This window comes from Sesamum indicum, linkage group LG10, assembly GCF_026168435.1.
Source record: "Sesamum indicum cultivar Baizhima isolate 11 linkage group LG10, ASM2616843v1, whole genome shotgun sequence".
Taxonomy (NCBI): domain Eukaryota; kingdom Viridiplantae; phylum Streptophyta; class Magnoliopsida; order Lamiales; family Pedaliaceae; genus Sesamum; species Sesamum indicum.
The window spans coordinates 6,816,857-6,841,534 of NC_142666.1; the positions used below are offsets into that span (position 1 = coordinate 6,816,857).

A 24,678-nucleotide genomic window follows, 5' to 3' on the forward strand; every position below is an offset into this window, starting at 1 on the left:
ATAAATATAAGTAACATGAAACATTTTAAAAAATGCTTTCAAAATATTTTATAAACTTCAATATATTTTATAAAAAAGATATATTCCAACACTTGAGAAGCTAAGTCAAACATCATTTTACTAAGGGTGTATTTGGATTTGAGGGAAGTATTTGAAAAAAGTATTTCAAATGACTCTGTTTAAAAATTTGAAATCTATCCATATTCATCAAAAAACAATTCAAAATTAAAATAAAAAAATTTGAATTTTTTTAAATTTAAAATAATCCAAATATATTCAAAGAATTTGTTATATAATGAATTTAAAAATTTCAAATGCAATTCAAAATTTTACTCTCAAAGATTTAAAATAGAGCATATTGGAGGTGCAGCTAATATATTACAAAGTGATTTTTTCTTTTACTCATTTGATGAGCGGATTGTAAATTGATACGGAAGATTTCTCAGTAATTTATGATGGGGCTACGGATAATATTATAGAAATGTAATTGTTTTCTATCATTTGTGTACTATAAGGTAAATGTAAATAACGTTTGCGCAATTTCCGTACCGGGTGCTTTCAAATCCCCGACATCAAGTCTTCGAGAAAGCAGTAATCACACTAACGAAAACATCTTCCGCGAGCTTCAGTTGAATCGCCTCTAATTTCGGTGCCCTCCCTCCCCGCGCAGCGAAAAATCGTTAAATAAGTGTCGGGGGGATGGGGGTTCCTGCTTTCTACCGGTGGTTGGCAGATCGGTACCCTTTGTGTATTGTGGACGTGGTGGAGGAAGAACCCAGAAAGGACGAAAGGGGTTTGCCCCTTCCTATCGATGTATCAAGACCAAACCCTAATGGCATTGAGTTTGATAATTTGTATTTGGACATGAATGGTATTATTCACCCATGCTTTCACCCGGAAGGCAAGGTAAACTTTCTGTTTTTCTTTTCGTTTTGCGATTATATACATGAATTTCAATCGACCACCGTGAATTTGAATTGACTACTGTTACATTAGATAGTGTAGACGAGCTCATGGTTTGGATGCTAAAATCGAAGTTCATTTCTTTGTTTTTGATATCTTCCTGCAAGATAGCTTCTTCTATTGAACAGTGGGTGATGCAGGTAGCTCCTATGTGGTAAAGCATAGGAATGATTATGACCCTTTTACTTTTGCTGTTGTTAGTGTTGTCCTTGTTTAGCGTTATCCTTTAGCTTGTCGGAATTTGTTGAATAGAGAAATTGATTTAGCAAATTTTGAGCTGCTTCCGGTGCTTGGATTTGATTGGTTTTGTGACACGGCTGATAAAACAATTAACTCTGTTTGTTGCATATGCACTAATGAGAGTTATTTCCTGGGTATGATTAAGTTAAAAAAACTTAAAAAGGGAACCATTTAGAGGTAAATTAGAACTTCCTCCTCTTGTGCACTTGCATGACACTTGTATTTTTTTGGGCACTAATACTGGATATTGTTTCTTTCTTTGATGAAGCCTGCACCGGCCACTTACGATGATGTATTTAGATCTATCTTTGAGTACATTGACCACCTTGTGTCATTGGTTCGTCCAAGAAAGCTCCTTTATATGGCAATTGGTAAGCTGCTTTTAGATCTTCTACATGTTTTCTGAGGATCACGTTTTAGTTTCAATATTCTTTTTGTTCTGCAGATGGCGTGGCTCCTAGGGCTAAAATGAACCAGCAAAGGTCTCGTCGTTTTAGAGCTGCTAAGGATGCAGCAGTAGCTGTATGTATTCTGTATATTTAAAAGAATCCAAAGTTGTGTAGTCCATATTGTAATTCAAGCAATCCTCTCCCCTATTTTCTCATGTTAGGAAGCTGAAGAAGAAAAGCTCAGGAAAGAGTTTGAGCTTGAGGGGGCAAAACTATTACCTAAAGAAAAGACTGAAACATCTGATTCAAATGTCATCACCCCTGGCACTCCGTTTATGGCAGTGCTCTCTGTAGCTCTTCAATATTATGTACAAAGCAGGTTAAACCACATTCCTGGATGGCGTTTTCTCAAGGTCTGGTTAAATTCATCTTACAGGATTTTCACTTCTGGTTTTCTTTTGGCATTGGATGAATCCGTCCTGTGGAGTGATCCTTTCTGTTTTTGGTTTTTCCATTATATTTCTGGTTTTCAGGATACTTTGTCTCTCTTAATTTATTTATGAGGATGCATTGGGTGATTATTTGAAGGTTATTCTTTCTGATGCAAATGTTCCCGGTGAGGGCGAGCACAAAATTATGTCCTACATTCGTTTGCAACGCAACCTTCCTGGTTCTGATCCAAATACCAGGCACTGTCTGTATGGTCTGGTGAGCATAAGAAAAATAGTGAAATATCTAACCAAACGTTTCTTGTTCTTTTGTCTTTTCCTGTTGTGTTTTATTATTATTCACTTGGGTTTGGCTTATGCATTAGAATTAACATGTCCTAAAACAGTTAATTCATATATATTTTCAATAGGATGCAGACCTGATTATGCTTTCACTAGCTACGCACGAAGTTCACTTCTCAATACTAAGGGAGGTTAGCCACCATTGTTTCAGAGCAAAATTTCAACAAAATGGATACGTTTTTGTCAACATTTAATGTATCTCTTTTGCCTTTTTTTCCTTTTCTGTGATTTTGCAGGTAATTACTCCTCCTGGTCACCAGGAAAAATGTTTTCTCTGTGGTCAAGTTGGTCATCTGGCTGCTGACTGCCGCGGGGAAACCAATGGCCAAAATCAAGATGCAAGTGGAAAGCCTCTAAATGACATACCCATTTATAAGAAGAAGTATCAGGTTAATCCACTATATGTTGTTGAGACTTGTTTACTCTTATTGTTTCATTGTGGTCTTCTGTTTGTCTCTTTGTTCTTATTTCTCTTTCTGATACTTCTATAATTTGTTGCCAGTTCCTCAACATCTGGGTTTTGCGTGAATATTTGGGATATGAGATGGATATTCCCAATCCTCCTTTCCCAATTGAGTTCGAGAGGCTGGTGGATGATTTCGTGTTTCTATGTTTTTTTGTTGGCAATGACTTTCTTCCTCACATGCCCACATTAGAAATTAGAGAGGTATATATGCCTGTACAATCAATTGAATCTAGTTATTTTGCAGTTTGCTGGATATCTAGTTTATATAATATATATTATCTTTTGCATTTGCACTGACATAAATTGGAGTTTCATGCATATCCGCTCTTTCATATATTCTATGTTATTATTGGACATGTTTACTTAGGCTTTATTTACCCTTTCTCTTCTTGAACATTAAGATTTTGCCTTTTCACTTTTTCAATGGTGTAGGGTGCCATAAATTTGCTCATGTTTGTATACAGAAGGGAATTTGCAGCAATGGGTGGTTACCTTACTGATGCTGGTGAGGTAATGTTAATGTCTTTCAGTATTTTAAACTTGTTGTAGTTAGGAGATGTGATTCTGATTATGGGTTATGCATCATTTAGTACTAGCTCAAGAATATGCGTGGCCATGCTTGCCTCTTAATACTTAAATCTCTAGTATAAGACTTTATAAAACATCATTCATTATCTATCACCATGTTATAATGGATCCTCATAGCATCAGTTTTTGACTATGGATGAGCCAATCCACCACATTTCCCCCAGCCCTCCTCCTCCTGCTCGAAGCCCTACTGGGACATCTCTGTTACCCTTTCCGCTGCCACCACATTGTGCTTGAGGACCTGCTCTCCCACCTTTATTTCAGTTACCTCTGACATACTTGTTGGTCCTTGTGATGGATGCTATACTATTATCAGTGTCATCGACTTTCTTTTTCCCAAATGCATGAAATGAATCATCGTTGGCTTTTTTCTTTATGTCCATCTCTCTTGCCTTAATGAATGCCTAGCCACACTTTTGTGAATTGACTAAACTACAGAAACCAAACTGCAATTAAATTGATGAATATGCTGCAATAGCTCTTTGGAGAGTGGATCTGGGCTTTATAAATGAGCCACCGTGGTTTTTGGTACTTAAGTCACCATAATTTTCGCTGTCTTTTTTGCTAACACTGGCATAATTTGGATACTTTTGTTCACCACATTTGGATGAGTTTTGCCTTTAGAGATAAGCACCGCCAGCAACTGCTTTTTCTGTCAATGGCTGCCCAACGGTTGCCCACATAAATGCACACTATGCTGTTGTCCTAAATAAGGGATTTCTTGGAGGTGTGGGTGGTGGCTAGGGTGGCGAGGTAGGGACATTGAGGTTTGGGCTATGCTGGAGGGGTTGGGGCTGGTAAGGCTGATGTTGCAGTAAATATGGAGAAGTTCTGACTGATGGGTATATACTTTGAAATATTGATTGACCAAGAAATTAAAATTTTAGGGTTTTTTTCCCCTTAAAATTTATTCCTTAATGAAGTGTTTTCCTTGAATGGATGGTCTGATAAACTTCTAAACTTTGTTATCACTTTCTCTGGATGCTGCTTTTGTGGTGTCAAGACCTAAAAATGTAGGGTTTGATAAAGATCACTGGGAATCTGTCAACATCTTCTGGCTCATATATCATGAAACTATTCATGATTTTTAGAATGCCATATACTGTCTAAAATTATTAATCCAATACAGAGGCTGGTATGAGTTGTGATAATCTGTTATTCATTGTGTCCTTTTCTGATACTTTGGATGTGTAAAACCTTTTATCTCTGCTTTTGATTTTTGAACTTTTCAGGTCTTCTTGGACCGTGTTGAACACTTTGTTCAGGCAGTTGCGGTGTATGAAGATCAAATCTTTAAAAAGAGAACTCGGATACAGCAGGTAGTTTGCTGCTTTATTCTTTTCCTGACCTTTCTCATCCACGGTTCATATTGTCAAAGGTCTTCATTCTTCAACACTTTGAATATTGAGGTTGAATTTTCTCAAGCTGGGGTGGAATCATACAAACCATAGAAGGTTAATGATGAACAAGTATAAGGGGATTACAAGTAACATCTAAGATAATCATGTTTGAATTTGTCTAAAATTTTTGGTTTTGTCCTATTCATTTGTCGGCTGGTATTTTAAATTGCAATTTGCTATTTGGTTCTCCTTTTTATAGCCTATTTATATCATTGAACAGTATTAGGAGGCATAAGTTAAATCTTAGTAGGATTAGCTTATCGTTTCATGATAAAAGACTGTCCTAGTTGAGATAAGAGAACTCGTAAACCTGTTATAGTAATTAACATTTACTGCGGCTAACCAACATAACTTTTATGAACAGATTTCAGTTTATTTTTTTCTCAGAGTGCTTTTAAGCTTCTTTTGAGTTGTGCAATATAATTCCAAATTCTTTGTCTGATGCCTTCAAGTCATAGGTCCAATGTTGGATATCTTCTTTTGTCTCTTAATTCTTTTCCTAAAACTTTTATGTCTTCAATTGTTTATTGCACCAACGAACGACATAAATTACATGCGTGCCTTTTCTCATTTATAAGTGACTTTAATAACCTTGGAACCTAAAATTGTTCATAAGTAGAGTTCACTGCCCAGTGAACAGAATCTGAACAGCCTGGTCAAGCTTGTTCTACATCAGTTTTATAAGCCTACCATCTGAATCTATAGAGGTTATTTATGTGGTAACTTTTCTTCTCGTAAATGTTTGTCTGGTTTTTGTTTTTTTTTTTGTGCTCTTTTATATTCAATATATTGTCCATGAATGAGGAGCCTTTGGAGTTTTTTATGTGAAAAAATTTCATGTATTTAAGAGTTGATATGTTTCTGGCATTATCTTTAGCAATTTCCTTTGTTTCTTTTATAGAGTGGAAGTATGTTGTCTTGTTCCATTAACTTTTTGAGCATCGAGCTTTATTATCTTTCTGCATGTAAAAGAAAATCATACAAACTATGATGTTCTGCAATGGTGTTATTGCAAGTTTCGTTGGTGCCATATGTAGAGCCTTCCTGTTACTCATAGGTAATAATGCGGCTTTTTCCTTTTTGTCGCTTCAGGCATATGAGAACAATGAAGAGCTGAAACTTAGAGCAAGAGGCGAGACTAGTAAAGAGGTTCATACTTTAGCAGGGGACAAGGTGCTTCTTCTCTTCGGAATATTAGCTCAAAGTTGACATCCATCGCAGTTCATGACTTGAGCCAGTATTATGTGTCCCCATGGGTTGCCTGTGATGGTCAGCATCATAGCTACACAACCTATTCTATTATTAGCTCTGTTTTAGGACAAAGTGAATGCCTAGTTGGTCTTGTCAACTAGTCTAGGTTTTCTTGTGAAATGCTTGATATTTAGTCATTTTAACCAAAGTTTATTTGCGTAATATAGAAAATAGAAAAAACCAAGTATGAAGCTTCTATAACATCAATATTGTTGGAAATCGATGTGATACCTTAATGAAAAGATTACAGAGTTTGACTTTATATTGCCAAACTTTGTAGCGCCAGCAAATTGGACATAGGGGTTTCATTATTGTTTCATAATCTATTGACTATTAAAGAACAGGTGTTCTTTTCATTTGCCACAGGTAGTGGAATGTGGTTGGATGTCTTACTGACACTTTCAGTTACCTATATTTGTATAGTGGGTTATATTCTTATCATTTTCATTGAACTCAACTTAGCAATTTCTTTGTCTAATATTTTTTCATAAAAAAACATGTTTGTGCTGATTGCACATATATTCGTGGATCAATCTGTTGCAAATGAACCTAGATTGTGGCTCTATATGAGTAATATGCAGATTTTAATACTCTCAGGTGAAGTTGGGAGAACCTGGATATAAAGAAAGGTATTATTCTGAGAAATTTGGTATATCAGAACCCGAGAAGATTGATGAAGTCAGAATGGAAGTGGTAAGTTCACCCATAACATTTGTTACATTGAGCTTTTGCTTAGTGTTAGATTTTTACTATAGCATTCTTCTTTGCAAATTACAAGTACCTTATGTTTATGTAGCATTTTTCAAGGAAAACATCAATTTCTTCATGGACGAGTTTGCATTTTCTTTCTTTACTAAGACATGCACACCCTGCAGACACCTGCTTGAGCTTAGATGCATGTGTTCCTGCCTTATCTGGCTTTCTAGATGGATCTACTTATTATTTATAAGCTATTAGAATGGATCTCTACAGTATTGTATGGATATGTATGGTAACTTCTGTGTGAGTTTGGTCGCAGTTACCCTCCTTACCACTAAAACTTCATGAGCGCAGTACTTGAGATTTTTGAGATGCCAGTGCCTAGATATCTACTTGGTAACATGGTTCTGAAGATTAAAATTGAAATTTAAGAGTAAATTTTTTTCTTTTGTTCAATTCTAGTATGTTGTATTTAGAATGGTGTTGAGATTGAGGCTTGTTCTATATGTTTCAAATAAGAGAATTGCATGATGACCCAAGTTTTTGAACTGTTCTTTTTTAACCCTCTTTTCAATTTCTTTTTAGTTAAGGACATGTTGAACTAAAAGGTCCATACATGTTAAATCAAATTAGCAATTGGGTTAGTTTTGAATTAATTGGCCATGTCAACTATTAATAGCTGCAGTTTTCCACACAGAAAATCCCCATATGGATTTTTAAGTTGAAGTGAGAAATGCATGTTTTAATTGAGGAATCCCTGCAAGTATGTGTATGCTCCTATGTGCCAGATTGACTCTCTTCTGAAAGCCTTAAGCTATGTTTGGATATTCACTTGAGATGATCACTTTGAGGAATGTAAAATGAAAATATGTTTGGATTAGTGTGTCACAAAAGTTGATCAGTTGAGGTTGATTTGGCTTTTCATTTTGAGAAATAAGTTCAGTTTAATTGTTTACAAATATAAAAATAAAAGGCTTTTCCAGATTATATATATGTAATTTCTGAAAAAAAAGCATATAGGCTTTTGAAAAAATAGTGTGGGCTCTGCATAAATAAGGTTATTCAAAAAGGCAAATACTTTTTCCAACTGAAAATCAAAAGTGGTTTTGGAATGAAACCAAACTTATAAACATTCAGCAGTGGCGAAAATAGTTGGAACAGTTTTGAAGTTTACTTTCAAAGGAATATTCAGCATGAAAGCTGTTAAAATTTTGGAATGACTAATTTTCTTGCTAAAAACATTGTTATTATTTGGGCTTAAGAACCGGACACTACAATTCTTGAAGTATTTATGTGTTTTAATTTTGGAAGCACTGTAGGACTCTGTCCTGCCTTAGTGGTATTTAATGAATGAAAAAATAAGATCTTAATCCTGACGATTTTTCATAAACATGGATTTAGGTATTTAGCTCTGATTTGAATATGACTGTCATGCAGAAATAACTTAACTGTAATTAACTATATAATTCATAGAGTATATTAGTTAAATGGAATACAAGATCCTTTTGCTTTTTTAACTAATTAATTGATTATCGAAGAAATGACTTATTATAATTAGATTATTAGTCAAGTAAATGATTTGAAAACGTTATGGAATCCTTGTTCTAATTCTTCTCCATTGAGTCAAACTAACAATTCAAAGAATAAAAATGAAGTAGCTTTTCCTTTCCTCTTGAACTTTTTCCTTGTTCCGCACTTTGTTATGTTACTTTTTCTGTCTGTTCTTTTACCCTCCTTCCTTGCCCCCGACTTTGATACCCACCACCTAATCAAATGGATCTCAACCAACTCAGATGCCAGTCTCCACCACTCCTGCACACTAGCTCCTTGCCTCCCCACCACAGATCCCATCTCGAACCCCTATGCCTCCAACCCATCCTTCCCTGCCAACCCCAAGCAATTTTGATACTTTTTTGGGGTTCTCTTTTGGGGCAAATATTGCCTTTCATTATCTCTGTTCACCTTGTTGGCAGGCAATTTGATGGGGATGTCATTGTAATTTCCAAATAATTGGTTCAAACCTTAAGGCTGACTATGTAATTATTTATACGTTATATTACAAAAATTTCATGAAAACATCTCAGAATGGCCACATACTATTTCCATGTGACATGAAAACTTTGGCTCGTTACAGCATTTATTCTGAAATTATATTCTGCATCATTCCCTTTTAGCCTCCACCTCCCAACCCTGTGGCACGGTGCACACATGAACAGCGGCAGTCTATAATTTGTGTGATTCAACTGCCATTTTGACAACAGAGGATATTGGTTCTTTTTTGCAGGTCTTGAAGTATGTGGAGGGGTTGTGTTGGGTTTGCCGCTATTACTACCAAGGTGTCTGCTCGTGGCAATGGTATGTATTATGTCTCCTATACAGAACAGAAAGAGCTTATTTTGCTTTGCCATTGCATTCGTTGATGTTTGCTAATGCTTGTTGAAGCAAGAAAATACATGGCAATGCACAAGTTTTTCTTGCAAGAGGAATCCCGACATGGCATTTGATGTCATCATGTGGGGAAAAAAAAGGGTCCATTTTGTTGAACCTTACTCTTGATGTACACAAACCTTACTCTTGATGTAATTAGTGGAAAATTTATTTCATTATCCCTCATCATGTCAACTCAAATTTCAGACTGAAAGGCATATGGATTTTATGGAGAAGCTTTTGTGTTTTCGATGTGGAATGCTGTGCACTTGCATTATGAATAAACAATAGTTGTAGACTAAATTCCATGGTCATTTAACTTAGCTCATGTTTTGTTTCTCCAGGTACTATCCATATCATTATGCTCCATTTGCATCTGATCTTAAAGGCTTAGCTGATTTAGAGATAACATTTTTTGCTGGGGAGCCATTCAAACCCTTTGATCAGCTATTAGGAACCCTACCAGCTGCAAGGTAAGCCACCTTCTCTCTGGGGTGGAAACCTCTTCAGTTGAGTCTGATAATTCAGTTCCTTTGTATTTTTCTAATGAATGTCGCTTCCCTTCTACAGTTCCGCTGCGCTCCCTGAACATTACAGGAGGTTGATGACTGATCCTGAATCACCTATTCTTGATTTCTATCCCACTGGTATGGTCAGTTTGCTGAAGCTTGCTTATAATTATTTCATTTTTCTGGACATAATTTAGTTATCTTGTGTGACCAGATTTTGAAATTGACATGAATGGGAAGCGCTTTGCATGGCAGGTATCTCCTATGTCTTACAGTGTTATTATAACAGTATTTGTTCATTTGACCGATAAGAATGACCAATCTTTCATTTGCAAAAACTGTTAGGGTGTTGCAAAATTGCCGTTCATTGATGAGAAGAAATTGCTTGCTGAGACAAAGAAGCTTGAGGATACCTTGACGGTATGAAAGATGAAAACCTCTCACCCCCTCACCCTCCCCCCCTCTTTGTTTTGGTATTATTATGAACTTTAGTCAAAAGAGAATTAGAGAACTAGGAGAGAGATTACAAACCTCATAAAAAAGGTTGCATGGATCTGTGCCAATCTCTCTGGAAATCTTCAAACCCTATGAAACTAGAGCCTTTTGCCAAGGGTGCAAAAGGTGTATGAATTTTTATAAAAGCAACTATTAGTCAAGTAATATACAGATGCATGCAAACTTTTTCAATACAAATGCAACAAGACACAGCAAAACCAACTGATTCCCCGAAACAACTTAGTCTCTTGGCTTCCTTGGAACCCTGGAACCCACAACAAGATCTTATTTACTGCAAATGGAACTGGAATGCTCTCTTTATATAGATTCTGTTCCAATATCCATTCAGAGAAGTACAATGCAAATACAGATGGGCATGATTCTTTTGTGATTTTTATATATGCCATACCACTGTGGGTAGAGTGCCTTCTGAGATCTCTTATCTTGTACCAAGTCCAGGGTGCCCTTGTACTTCTTTTGGCTTAGTGTAGTTTCCTAACAACAGTTGTATAATAAATGAATCCATTTTTGCATGAGAATGGTTTTAATGTTGCCATTTGAATTAAAAGCTGTGGTGTGCTAATATATGCTTTGCTAGGTGAAATAGGAGGGGCGCGATATCTGACTACCTAAATTATAATTATTGAGTTAATACTATGGTTGATTAGGTTTTAAGCAGGTTATATGGTGATTTAGTGTGATTATTTGCGAGTAGGTATTAATGCTTATCCATTGTGTTATTTCTATTGAGTTAACATATCATGTCCAAAAAAGATTCATATAATAATTATGCCAAACATGGAGGATCTAACTGCCATCAGGCCTAAAGCTTCACTCTTGTTGGGTGAGGATTGGATTGTTTGCCATGATGAAAACCTTGTATAACCCTGGAAGCCCTTAGACAACAAACAAAGCAGGTGCTCCACTTGCAAAGAGGATGAGAGGGGTGGTGCACTCCACTTGGAGTCAAGGACACATTAGGTGTCATACATGCAAAAGAGACCACTAAACCTCTTGTTGGTTCTGGGCACTTGGTAGCCCTAGAAGAATCAATGGCTAGGTGTAAAACATACACTCATCCCACATTATCAACTTGATAGCTGTCTGAAGGTGGCCACTACTTGTTCTCAAACTAACCAATGATCAAGGTACTTATTTTCTATGTGTCTAGCTTCTTTTCTATCTTCACTTTTAATAGACTAGCATTCCCCTATAATGTTAAATGGTATATCTTACTGACTTTTTGTGTTGAATCCCTTCATGGACTCCTTAGGGAAGATGTGGAATTCTAAGCACGTACGGCAATATAAGAGAAGCTTTGCTTCATTGCGAACTATTATATGCAGTAATGTTGAGGATTTATGCCGTTGGGGGCTAGTGGGTGCATTTGTAGTTACTTTATGTGATTGGTTGGTTCTGAAACATGTCTAATATGAGCTCTTCTATTTTTTTAAGCAATTGATTGTTTTAAAAGTGTGATGATGATGAAACCTGGATGTGAAAACAGCTACCTTGTCAAAGGTCATATGTTTAGCACTTGTGCTTACAAGAGCAAGGAATGGAGGGAATCTATGGGAAAGAATTTTGAGTCAGCAAGTTTAGCATTACAAATCTATTTGTATGAGTGGTGAAAGTAGAAGTTTGATTTGAGGATGGCCTAGTGATTCCTGGTTAATCTTTTAAAAGAAATGGGAGCTTTGGTGACTGCAATTAGTGTGAAATCAAATACACTGGCAACATGAATTCTTGAAATACGAAACGTACAGTAAAAGACTTGTGCCTCAAATATGTTAGTTCAGAGCTAATGTCTTCGTGATAGGGGTGCAAGATGAGTTCAGCTGGCTTGACTGTAGCTCGAGCTCCTTCAAGAGCCGAACTCGAGCCTACAAGTTTGTTTTCGAAAGCTCGCGAGGTTTTTTCTATTTTAGCATTTTTTTTTTATTTTTAAGGATTTTTATATAACTACATATTCAATATTATATCAAGTCCATATTCAAAATTCACCATATATTAGAATTATATTTAATCAATATCTCATACTTTAGTTTTAGATAATAAGAAAATATGGTATTTTTATTTATATCATCTAATATCTATGATCCAACTAAAAGTAAGCTTAATCAACAATTTAGTAATTTTTGAATTTGTTTTTGTAAATAATTATTTAATAATGCATATGAATTTTATTGTATATTTCAATATCGATCTGTAATATTTTCTTTGGTAAATTAACAAGTTCTAACGATTAACTTAATTTTTTATATTATTTGTGAGTGTATGTGTACCAGGATGCATAATATGTAAGATTTCTATTTACTGCATATAAACTTTTGTTGAATTTTGATGATTCCCATGAATTAATCCAAAGATATATATGTATATATCTAAAATGAGACTAATTATTGCTTGGTGTAAAGAATTCTTTTTCTTTATTTGTGTATAATTGAAATATATAAAAATTAAATTGCCATCATCATATTTTTGTGACGGTTCTCAATTTACTTTTAGAAAATAGCTTAATATATTGTATAGTAGAACAAAAGAATATATTTTTAAAATGACATACTATAAGTATTACTGAATTCTTTTAATACTTTATTAATACTTTTTGTTTGTTAAATATATAACTATACAAAATTATGTCTAGTATTTGGATAATTTGATGTATATTTTCTATGCTTTTACTAATTGTGTTACTAGTATATTAATATTAGATTGATAATAAGCTATTATCAAGTCATATATTCATAACATTACATTAAAATATTGTTATAATAAATATTTAATATTATATATTTATAATAATATGTTTTTATTAAAAAGTGGTGAAAAGTTAAAAATCAAAAAATCACCTCCTAAGTGAGCAACGAGCTCGAGCCTGAAATTTTGACCAAGCTCAGCTTGTTTGCACCCTAGTGTTCCATATGCGCGCGCGCGCGCGCACACACACACACATATATATATATATATATAAAGCTAATGTTAGAGTTGATGCTGGTGTTGTATGCAAGATTAGAATTGCTTGTTTTTGGGTTGAAATGTCTGGTTTTGTTAAAACATCTTTAGGGATGGCAACGAGGGTTGGTCTGGGGCGGTCCCCAGGATAAAATCTCAAGACCTCACATGGCCCCGGACCCGTCTCACCTAAAACCTTAAATTTAAGAGACATAATATTAATAAATATAATAAAGATAATAAATTATTAATAAGTATTTTATTTCTATTCACTTCAAATAATTGAATCTAGTATTTTATTTTCTTGAGTTATTTGTACTGCATTTTAGTTCAATTTTAGTCCAAGTCTCTAATAACATGGTACGTATTTGAATCTTTAAAACATACATATTTGCATAATATGATATGGCTGCTTAATACTAAATATTGGATGGAAAAAGAAAACAGAAAAAAGTGTTGCATGAGTTTTAACTATATTTTATATAGTTTATTGTTTACCCTCCATGTAAATTCCTCATATATTTATTTTTCATTACAATAAAAAACGTCTTATACTATATTTATATTTGTATTATTTTAACTACATTTGATTTAGCTTTTTTCTTTTACCCATAATTTGTCTTTCTTACAATTCAATATTTAATGTAAGTTTATATTCTTTCTTTATTTTTTCAATTAAGTAATATCATTTTATGTTTAGGTACTTTAACATAGTCTTTTATCTAAGATGAAATATATAAAAAAAACAAAACATTCAATGAATTCTTTAGAGTTGGATATATGCAACATTGTTAAGGATTTCGATTTAATATAATAATTTTCTAATAACTAGTATTATATATAAGTATATAAATATTAAAAATTTAAAAAAAATAAAAAATTGGCTGGGGCTGTTTGGGGGCGGGTTTGGGGTAAAACCCAAGACCCGCCTTGGACCTGGCCTGTTCACCTTTTTTGGCCCCTAGACCCGTCCTGGACCCCCCTATGAAAGTCCCAATTCCCAAACCCGCCCAAATGGGGTGGGTCCAAGGCGGGGCCCTGTTGTCATCCCTCCCACTTACATCTTGTTTGGAACTGTTGGTGTTTGGATTATCGGGCAGCTTAAGCTTGCCAGTTTAATTGGGAAACTGAGGTAAGCGGCCGCCTATACAACCAGTTAATTATCCTTTCTTTTTTCTGTTGTGCCGCTTATCAATGGCAGATTGACAGGAGAGTGTTCATCATGACAGTTGCCAATTCTTAGCTTAAAATGTTGTCATATCTCATATGATGTGTGGGTGTACTGGAGATTTCAGGGAAAGGAAGAGAAAAAAGAAAGCTGATTATCTTGCGAGCGCAACATGCTTTATTGCTTTCTTCCTTCTTAACTTTGCTGTTTTCTGTTTTCTCTTTTCATGTTATATTTAGGTGGGGTTGGGGTGTGTGTCTGGATTTACTGATGCAGGATATTTGTAGATGCAGCTCAAAATATCTGCCTGCAACCATTTTTTAATGATAATAGTGTGGGGTTATCACTTGGCAATTCATGATGTGACAAAACTAGAAAATACTATAGTGCTAAGGTGAAAGCTGTGATAAGCTCAGAAGGGTCTTTTGTCTTTCTGATAAATTTGCAGATTGCCGATGTGGATTTATTGATAAAAGAAAAAAGAGAGCATAAAACTAAGGAAGTCAAACTAAGGTTTAAGGAACAAAGCCAAGAGAAAGATGCATGTCATATCTGATGGAAAGAGCAGCTATACTACAACATTTCATGGCAAAGATGGGGGGGATTTCATTTTCTAAGGGTGAATGTTTCAGGAACACGGGGTCTTGGTAGTCAAGCAGAGTAATATAAGCGGCTTGGATACTGTAGAAATCTCTAATGCTTTACAATTGCTGCATTGAATGAACTGTCTTAGACAGAAAAGCCATTACTGTGACACAGCCTAGTAGCATATCAACATGGTGAAGTAAAGTCTTCAATTGACTCTGGCTATCTGTGGATGATTCTATGATGGTGGCCACACTGGTTCGGAGTTAGTAAATTGTTTAGGTCTAATAGTGTTATGCTGACTTACCTGAGATTGAGTGGTGATGAGAGAGAAAGATATCATTATGGTAATTGATGACCACGCAAGGTGAAGCTTGGAAGTAGCCCTGCTAAAAAAGACGAAGTTAACCTTGTTTTACACAAGGTCAGCCAAATGGAAGGCAGATACTTGGGAAAAGGAGTGTTACTCGAGATGCGACAAGCTTCCTTGTGTTGCTTACCCTCTGATTTCTACATAATAGGCTTCTTTAAAGATAGTTTATAAATAGGGTTAGCATGAGGGATCGAGTAAAAGATACAACTTATATCATAAGATGTACACGTATGGGTTTTGTGTGCATATTAAAAAGTAACATGTACAAAATGGAGAATGCAACTGATTCCATTCGGCCTCATGTTGCTTTTAACCTATGTTTTTGCCTCCAAAAACGATGACATACCTTATTCTCCAACATCAGAGCTTTTGTGGAAATCTTAATCTATCATCCACTTCATCTAAGAGACTGTGTCCGTTATGCAGAGGGGTTAAACAAAAACTAGTCTAACTTGCGCAACCCGTGGTAGGTTAGTTGATTTATGAAATGATTTGACAGAAAGCTAGTCTAACTTACAAAGACCATGATTAGATTAGACGAATTTGAGTGACATTCCTTGTCTGTCTTGGTCAGAAGTTCATTGTTGACATGGAGTCTGCAAGATATGTTACTTTAATAATCTCTAGTAAGGATCTGACCCTTAATAGAAGCTGATCAGTGAACTATAGAGGTAATTGTAATTCCTTTAACATTCCCTTTGATTTTTGATTATTCTGACAACATCTTGTACGATATGCAATTCACATACAAATAAGACGTGCTGGGAACTGTATGTTGGGTTGATGGAATGTACTTTCCAAGTTATATTTCTTGCATCATGTTCATGTTTTTAGTGTGCATGCAATTAAGTCTTACATTCTTGTCAGTGTACATTTAATTAATTATGATGTGACTTGTCTATGTAAAGTTTATATTATTTTGAGTTGTTTTTAATATTTTTACTGGTGGGAGGTGTGTTTGGTTGTTAGTAGATGTAGATTTATATTTATAATTATGAACAAATATTTCAATAGATAAGCATAACATGCTCTTTCTTTTATATAGAGAATTATTGAGATAATCAATAGATTAATTCCTACTTGTTGCTGACTGAATAATTTAACAAATTGGTACTAACAAATTGGTACTATCTAGTTACTAACATCATTAGGTTTATTCCCCACAAATTATATAACAATATGTCAAACAACGTTTTGAGGTTTGATTTAGATTTATTATTGTTTTAGAAATTATCAGAGTTATTTATTTTTCATATTCTTCTGTACACATTTTCTTTTTTATATTTCTATTGCACAACAGTAGAAGATATGTTTGAACAATATATCTTTATGCAATAGATGCAAGAATAAATGTAGCCTCACTCTCAATATATAAAAATACACAAGAATTACTATCTTTTTTTAATTTCATCTGGTATAATTCTTGCAAGTATTTGATTACATTTACTCTTGTAACTAAATGACATTCCATTCACAGCCCTACAAGCTTCAAAGCATTACCAAAGATATTTTTATCAATAAAATATAAGGACGTTTGGCTGATTAAAGGCAACATCGAAAGTTGACATAAACTTTTTGCCACTATAGCAGGTTTGGTTCAAAATCTTAAAGATAGGGGTAATAATATACTCTAATGAATTAAAATTTAATTACGGACTGAATAAAAAGTTGAGTTTTAATTTGCTATACATTAAGCAAGTAAATAAATAAGAAGGTAAAATGTATATTTCTACTAGTAAACTAATTAGGTATGAGTTAATATATAACTAATAAAGTAAATTAAGTAAAAGGATTTGATTTTCCTTTTCACTTTGCAACTAATAAAATTAATTAGTGATTAAAAATAGTTTAATAAGTAAATAAATTTTAAATTATAGGAATCTGTATTATAATCTTGATTAATAGGTTAATTAATAATTGAAGACATAATTAAACATCATTAAAAGGTAAGAAAAGCCCATTCGACTTGATATGTGAGAGAATATAGGTATATAGTAACATTTTCTAGTAGGATTAAGTTAGGGCTTGTTTGGTTTGTGTGATAAGATTAGGTGTGACATGATTAGATAGGATGGAAAATTGAATAATTATTAATTCCATTTTACATTATAGATGTTTGGTTTGAGGTATTGCATGTGGGATATTTGGTTTGATAATATAACATGATATCTGGTTGAAAGAATTATAACGTATGATTAAACGTAAAAAGACTATAAAGGGCATCCATTTTTAAGGTATTTATATTTTTATATTGTAGCTTGTGAATGGTTTAAAAAAAATTAAAAAAACCATTAAATTACTTATTGAAATACAATTGCTTAAAATAAAATTAATTTGTGAAATATTTTCTTTGTTTTTTTTGTCTATATTTGTATAATGCCGAAGTTGGAAACACGTATTCAATTAGTTACTAAAAACTCAAGTATTTTTCAAATGTCCAAAAAAGAAAGATTATTATAATTAAAAATATTTTTTTTAATCATGCACAAGTTTCACAAATAACAAAAAGAAAAAATTGCATAAAATCTCCCTATGTTATGAAAATCCAACTAAAAACCCCCTGTGTTTTTTAAAATTTTGCACACTCCCTCATTGCCGATTATTTGACTTAACGACGTTAATTTATTTTGTGATTTCCCATGAGACCCTTATATATTATAAATGATTGTTATTATAATGACAGTTGGATCTTCTATATCTCATCAACACCATAAAATCTAATCAATTTTAAAAATAAACCTTCCAGATTTTATGTATTTCAAAAATATATTAGATAAAAGTATGTAAATTTATCATGAATATAGTATTGTATAAAATCTTCACTAGCAATCACTGCTAGGCGACAGGGCATTGTCGTCCACAAAATCGTCGTCCAAATATGGGTCACGGAAATGAGAGTGTCCAAATTTGTTGTGGATAAGTGAAAAAAGGCAGAGGCGGAGCCCGTGAGGTGAAAGCAGAGGTGCGCGGCGGGGGGGGGGGTGTGGCACGAGGAGGGGGCTTGGGGAAGACAATGATGCTGTGCATCTTTTTCTCTCTTTTTTTTTAATATTTTTTAATTTTATAAATTTTAATATATGAATTACATTAATTATGTGTTTTTGTGTTTAAATATAAATATATTAAAATACTAAACTTTATTTTTTGTAATTTATATAAATAATATAATTTCAAAATATATTCAACACAAAATCAAATTAACTAATAATACTTTATGAAAAAAATCATGTATTTTAATTTTAAAAACATATAAATATTAAAATAATCCTAAATATTTGATATTTTCATATATAAAAAATGTATAATAACTTAATTTGATGTAATGATATTTTTTCATATAAATATTTCAGAATACTAATTGTTTAGTATTTGTAATATTTTTTAATAAAATGTGAAAAAAGGTAAACAATTAATAAAAAACTAAAGAGAGGAGATAATGGCATAAGATAGGGGTAATTTTTTCCATTCAGAATGGTCAAAGGCTAAAAATAGGTCAAAATGGTATCCTACTCTTGTTTCTAGCGCATGTAAGCAACCCCTTTTTTTTTATTTTAACAAAGAATGTCTTTTTGCAGGATTTATAATTATAGATGGTCTTTAAATTTTTAGCAATTTTTGGATAAAACAGGGGGCTATTATGCAATTTCCCCTAACAAAAAAGGTAAATGGGATAAAGAGAAAATGGTAGAAAGAGGGGAGAGAGTGGAGACGAGGAGAGAGATAGAGGAGAGAGTCCAAGGGTAAATTAGGAAAAAAATTAATATTAGTTGGTAGGATTACTTATATCAGTTAAAGAGGCGTGATTTATTATACCATATATTGTGAGTAATAAGATCGGGTTCAGTATTAATACGGGCTCTAATAATACTAACCAAACGTGTGATTAGACATGATAAATAGTTTATCACGCCTAATCACACGAATCAAACGGGGCCTTATAATATTCACTTATAAAAGTTATCATTGTCTTTTTTGATAATGTCAACATTTATGGATCAAGATATGTTTTTTTTTTTTTTTTTTTGGGGGGGGGGGGGGGGGGCGGGGGGGAGCGTGAGGCTAACTTTAGTATTAGTCGTGAAATATGATTTGTAGAGGTGATATTTGACCATTTTACATTACAACCACAAAAATTTAAGTGTTACCTATTCAGTTCATAGTAGAATTTTCTGAGAACAACTTATAAAACCTATTCCTAGAATGGTCTCTCTTGTTTCTAACTTGACCATTTTACATTACAACCACAAAAATTTAAGTGTTACCTATTCAGTTCATAGTAGAATTTTCTGAGAGCAACTTATAAAACCTAGTTCTAGAATGGTCTCTCTTGTTTCTAACTTGTAATTATTGAGTTCACTACCACCGTTGAATTTTTAAGCTTCTAGATTCGGAGTCTCGGACATGTTTGTTTTCCATATGATTTACCAACTCTTCTCTTCTTTTTCTTTTGGTGGTGGAATTTTGGATTAAGGTAATTTACTGTTACCAAAATATGATAACATAATTTATTTTTCTTAAATTAGCAGGTAATTTGCTGTTACCAAAATATGATACCAAAACTTATTTTCCTTAGAATGCTTTTTAGTTTCCTAAATGTTAAGTGTAAAAGACATTCTTGGTGCTAATGTCAACAACATTCTAATCATTGGGAATGTCTTAGTAAACTAAAGTATAGTTGGTTGCATAATTCTTCATGAAGAATTTGGTGATTAGGATATGTGGAGATAAATCGAAATTGATACTTTTGTTTTCTTATTCATGTAAGAAAACAAAATACTAAAGATATTTAGCTTGGATGGATATCGGAGTTGATTTCTTCCCTAGATTCTCAGTTTATCTCTCGAGTCCAAAGGACAGAAAAAGGATGCTGTCTTACCATATGCTTATGCTATTAGGAGAATAAAGCGTGTTATGCTATGTACAAAGCCTCATGTTATGTGCACTTTAAGTGTTATATTTTTATAATTAGATATCTGTCCGATCAAGCGAGGAGTTCTTGAGCATTGTATAACTGAAGTACCTGAGAAAAACTAAAAATTTTTGTTTATAATTTGTGGCGGCAGAAGTTGGTATTAGATGCTTGGGGATGGGAAATTGTTGGCTCATATAGCCGCAATTTACTCGTGCCTGGGTATAGTCAAAACATGGCTTTTGAGTTGTTGAATGATTTAAAGATGCATTTAGAATAGTGTTGCTAGGTTCTGTAATTGATATTAGAGCTAAAGTCATGGGTTTGATTTTCAGGAGTGTAATTGTTGAGAAAGGATTAGTGGCCTATGTGGCAACAGTAACTGTCATTGCAATTGTTAGAGAAGAGAGTGTTTACCTGTGTAGTAACAATTATTAGCGTAATAGGCCACAATTGGAACACTGTGCGTGGATTGCTGTACAGTGTAGTGCTTTTAGTTGCACTCTAGCTATTATCAGCAGCCTAGTTTTTAATTCAACAATAGGCTCTTGGTCCTACAACTGCAAAGCTCAAGCATACCGCGTTTAACAAAGCTGCCATCTTGCTATTTTTCCTGAAAGCGCAAAAAAGAATAACTAGTTGTAGTTTAATTTTTCTCTTAACTTTATGTTTGCCCATGTTTTGAATTTTGTAGGAGGAGGAGCAATTCCGAAACAGTGTCATGTTTGATTTGCTGTATGTTCATCCTCGTCATCCTTTGGCAGCCCAAATTACACTTTACTATCGTCTTTGTGACATGGAAAAGTTGCCATGGACGATTGACAGTGTTGCTAGGTTGGTTATTTACTCTATTTTGGATAACTTTACCTTTTTTTCTGTTGTTATTAATGGCAGATTATTCTGCAATGTAACTTCATTCCATTTTCTGCTTCTTTTAGTGGAGGAATGAATGGATTCATGTGGTTGACTAAGAGAAATGGCTTGAAACAAGTCTTCACTTCCCCAGTCAATGGGTTGGAAGACATCACAAATAATCAAGTTCTGTAAGTTACTTGAAGCCCTTACACAGAAAAATATATGTTACAATTATTCAATGAGAAAAAGACTGGATTATCCCTTCTGCAGAAATATCACGTATCTTAATCCAGCACCACATGTTCACATTCCGAAGCCTCTTGAAGGTGTAAATATGCCTGAAAAGGTATGAAATGTTCCGGTTTTCAACCCTTTTGTCATAATAAGTTGAATTTGTGATAGTCATATATGCCCGCCTGTGAATATGTGATCATTGGTATTTTACCTGAGGCTCCATTTGATTCCCAGGAAAACATTAAAGATGAGGGAACAAAATATTTTTGTTTGACTGCACTGAAGTTACTTAAAATGCATGAAAATCTTACAAAATCATGAGGACTCTTGAAAATCTCTCTATTTGGCAACAGAACAGCTATAGATGCTTCTACCATGATGAGAGAAAGTGGGTGCAAGTGCTGTAAAATTAAATAAATCTGAACTGAGATTTCTCGCTTGACTATTTCTCATGCCCACAACCAGTAAAATATGTTTCTGTTTGAACTGTAATCCATCAAATTACAGTATTTAGTTTGTTTTACATGGTTATACTATTATCTAAACATCAAAGCCTGTAATTCTTATGTTAATTGAAATTGCTGAGAGGCAAGTTACTTAATTGTACTTAGTTGTTTTAAAACCCCCTGGAATATTGAGTAAAATATTGAATGGAATGGCAAAACAAGGACCATGAAGTGCTAAAAATTTTTGGACTCTCTTTAGATTTTAATGAAAATATACTATAAACAAAGACAAACTTTTGTGTTTTTGTATATCTCTGTGTATGTCTGATGATTGATAATTGGTTCTGTTCATTTAACTAGTGAAGAAAGCCGGCCCAAATTCAATGTTGAATTTTTTAATGAAGGTTACCGCATTCCTGGAAAATGTGATAGTGCCGCACCATACGCATAAAAAACTAAGCTAAATTTGTTTCTGATTAAAATTCTCTTTCTCTATTCGCACGTTTTGTAGAACCAAACACATCCTGGAATAATTGTGTATTCTTGTAGCAAAATGCTATGATGCTTGGACTTGGGTTTTGGTGTTAGAATACCCGTTGAACATGAGAGCTCTGTCAGAAAATGTGGACAGACACCAGACTTCTACATTGTGATAGTAATCCATAGGGCTTGGCAGGTTGTTTTGAGTTGGTTGATTCTTGAAACTCTTCCTATGAATTATTCTTAAAGGGAATATATAACAACCAAAGCGCGATGCGAGAGAAGAGGCAAAAATCTTTTTCTAAACAAGAAGCAGTTGTGATTTAAAGTTGCTAGTAGCATTAGGGGTTGAAGTGCCACAGTATATCTGAATGATTGGGCAATTGTTAAGTGCTGTACCAAATGATCAGACCAGTGCTTGTGTTGTATAAGAAGTTGTTCTAGCCATGGATATGACGTGCTGGAATGATAGGTCAAGCTAACATATAGCTTTGATTAGCAAACTAGCTGTTTTGAACTTTGGATTTATCATTGCAGTAGTAGAGTTTTGTTGGATTTCATGATATAGATCCTTATATTTCTAACTGCAGATTTTGCGGCCTATTGATATAAAGCCACTCCCAACACTATGGCATGAAGACAATGGTGGAAGAAACCAGCTAGGCAAAGAAAGGTATTGAAATTATGCCTAGGTAACATGGAATGTTCGTGCTAGATATCTTTGGATTTCGGAATAACTGAATTCTTGATTATAATATTCAGGTTAATTTACCAGTTCAAGAATCCTTATAAAGTTTAGTTTGCATTGAGCTTTAAACTAGCAGTCATAAATTTGCTATTCTCAGAGATGGTTTAGCTTCCAGAATGGATAATTTGCATGCTTATATGGGTTGTTCGTGTTTCACAGACCACGAGTATCTGGGGCCATATCTGGTCCTATATTGGGAGAAGCTGCTTATCGTCTGGTTCACAATACACTGAACATTAAGCCAGAGCGGGTGAATTATCGCAATACCCAGGGGAATCACGGTACAAATAGGCTGAGGCCAGCAGGACCACCTGGCTATGAAAGGGGTGTTTCCGATAGCCAAAATTCTTTGAATCACCAAGCCCTGTATAGGGAAAGACCAGCTGGACAATCTGGGTATAATAGAGGAGCTGGTCGATATGGTTATCAGGAACAAGGATATTATGATGAATTGTATTCTCCAAATGGATATTACGGCCCTCGTGCACCAGCGGGTAATGCTAGATATGGTGTCTCCTCGAATGACATGCAAAGCAACAGGCAAAGTTTTTCTGTCCAAGACAGATATGCATATCAGGAACAGCATCGTGACCTAAGAACTGGCATGTCAGCATTGACCATAGAAGGTGGTTTTAGAACCATGCCACTTGCTAGAATATCTCAAAGATCATCAAATGTTGGTCAGGTACCACACGGACGTCCGCAGCTTGCACAGATATCTGGTCCAATTCCTTCACCACCTCCTAAATGGATTGGTAGACGTCCTGCCGGGAATGCAGTGATGTACGCTAGCCAACAACAGAGTTCAGTGCCTGCAGGCCATGAGAAACAGGGGAGGTTGGTCTACCAGGTAAAAAATAAGGCCTCAGAGAATACAGAACATCAGCAGTAATGTGCAAAGTAATGTCTCAGTCTGAAGATACTGTTACAAACTAACAAAAAGGATTGTGAATGTTGTTAACTACAAATATCAACTGATCTTCTATCTAGTAATTGTCTCGGGTTCAGTCGGAAGATGTCGTTTTTTCAAGTTAACTACGCTGGTTTCTTAGAGAGTAGTATCGTTCGAGACAGCGTCAGTCGACCTTTGTTTTCTACTTAATTATAGGGGCTTACAAGAGGACTACAGGCTGATCACCATACTGTATTGAAGTTTTTCTCCTGTTTAGCTTACAGATGACCCATACACATTTTGTTACACTAACTTGTTCACGCAGTGTAAATGACACGTTGGAAAGAATGCAGCTTTTTATGCTTCTCGTTCTTCATCGTTTTTTATTTCTCCTAGTAAAGTAACGGGCGTTGTGTTTGGATAATAACATTTGTCTTATCTTTAAATGTATGAAACTTTAAAAATATATTTACAATTTATAATTATAAACATGTTATAACAATTGAATGGTTCGTAAAAATATAATTAAGAATAAGGGTAGATTACAACGACCTCCCTTGAAGTTCGATATAATTATGAATATTCTTTTATTGTTTGAAAATTTACAAATCTCTCTGATGTTTGATAAAATTATGTAATTTTTGGACGGAGGTATGAAATTGTCAATTTTGTCATTACAATATTTTTTATTTTAAAAAAAAATTATTGAAAATAAAATGGGGGTGAATGGAAAATTTTTAAAAATTATAACTTTTTTTTCCCTTAGTCCATAAAAATAATTTAAAAAATTTAAAAAATAAATAAAATTATAATTT

At 34.1% G+C, this 24,678-nt stretch overlaps 1 protein-coding gene across 2 annotated transcripts; it reads left to right on the forward strand.

Annotated features, from left to right (window-relative positions):
• Positions 1-434: 434 nt before the first annotated feature.
• On the forward strand, positions 435-24,227 carry XRN4 (exoribonuclease 4). Of its 2 annotated transcripts, none has more exons than XM_088885766.1 (22): positions 435-906; positions 1,472-1,574; positions 1,649-1,725; positions 1,814-2,005; positions 2,181-2,300; positions 2,452-2,514; positions 2,620-2,772; positions 2,886-3,050; positions 3,282-3,359; positions 4,670-4,756; positions 5,930-6,010; positions 6,686-6,781; positions 9,072-9,142; positions 9,559-9,687; positions 9,785-9,861; positions 9,938-9,978; positions 10,069-10,143; positions 20,903-21,042; positions 21,147-21,251; positions 21,313-21,409; positions 22,814-22,896; positions 23,131-24,227. In XM_088885766.1, the coding sequence occupies exons 1-22, from the start codon at positions 700-702 to the stop codon at positions 23,861-23,863; spliced, it is 2,973 nt and encodes a 990-aa protein (XP_088741892.1). In that variant the 5' UTR covers positions 435-699; the 3' UTR covers positions 23,864-24,227. The 2 variants fall into 2 exon arrangements, with proteins under 2 accessions (XP_088741892.1, XP_088741893.1); XM_088885767.1 differs by having other exon boundaries at positions 437-906; positions 21,334-21,409.
• Positions 24,228-24,678: the final 451 nt, after the last annotated feature.

Bases quoted from the DNA above. Each gene is read 5' to 3' on its own strand.
- XRN4 (XM_088885766.1), top strand. From the start codon at position 700: ATGGGGGTTCCTGCTTTCTACCGGTGGTTGGCAGATCGGTACCCTTTG. The intron at 9,979-10,068 runs GTATCTCCTATG...AAAAACTGTTAG, and splicing joins GGAAGCGCTTTGCATGGCAG to GGTGTTGCAAAATTGCCGTT. The intron at 21,043-21,146 runs GTTGGTTATTTA...TGCTTCTTTTAG, and splicing joins ACGATTGACAGTGTTGCTAG to TGGAGGAATGAATGGATTCA.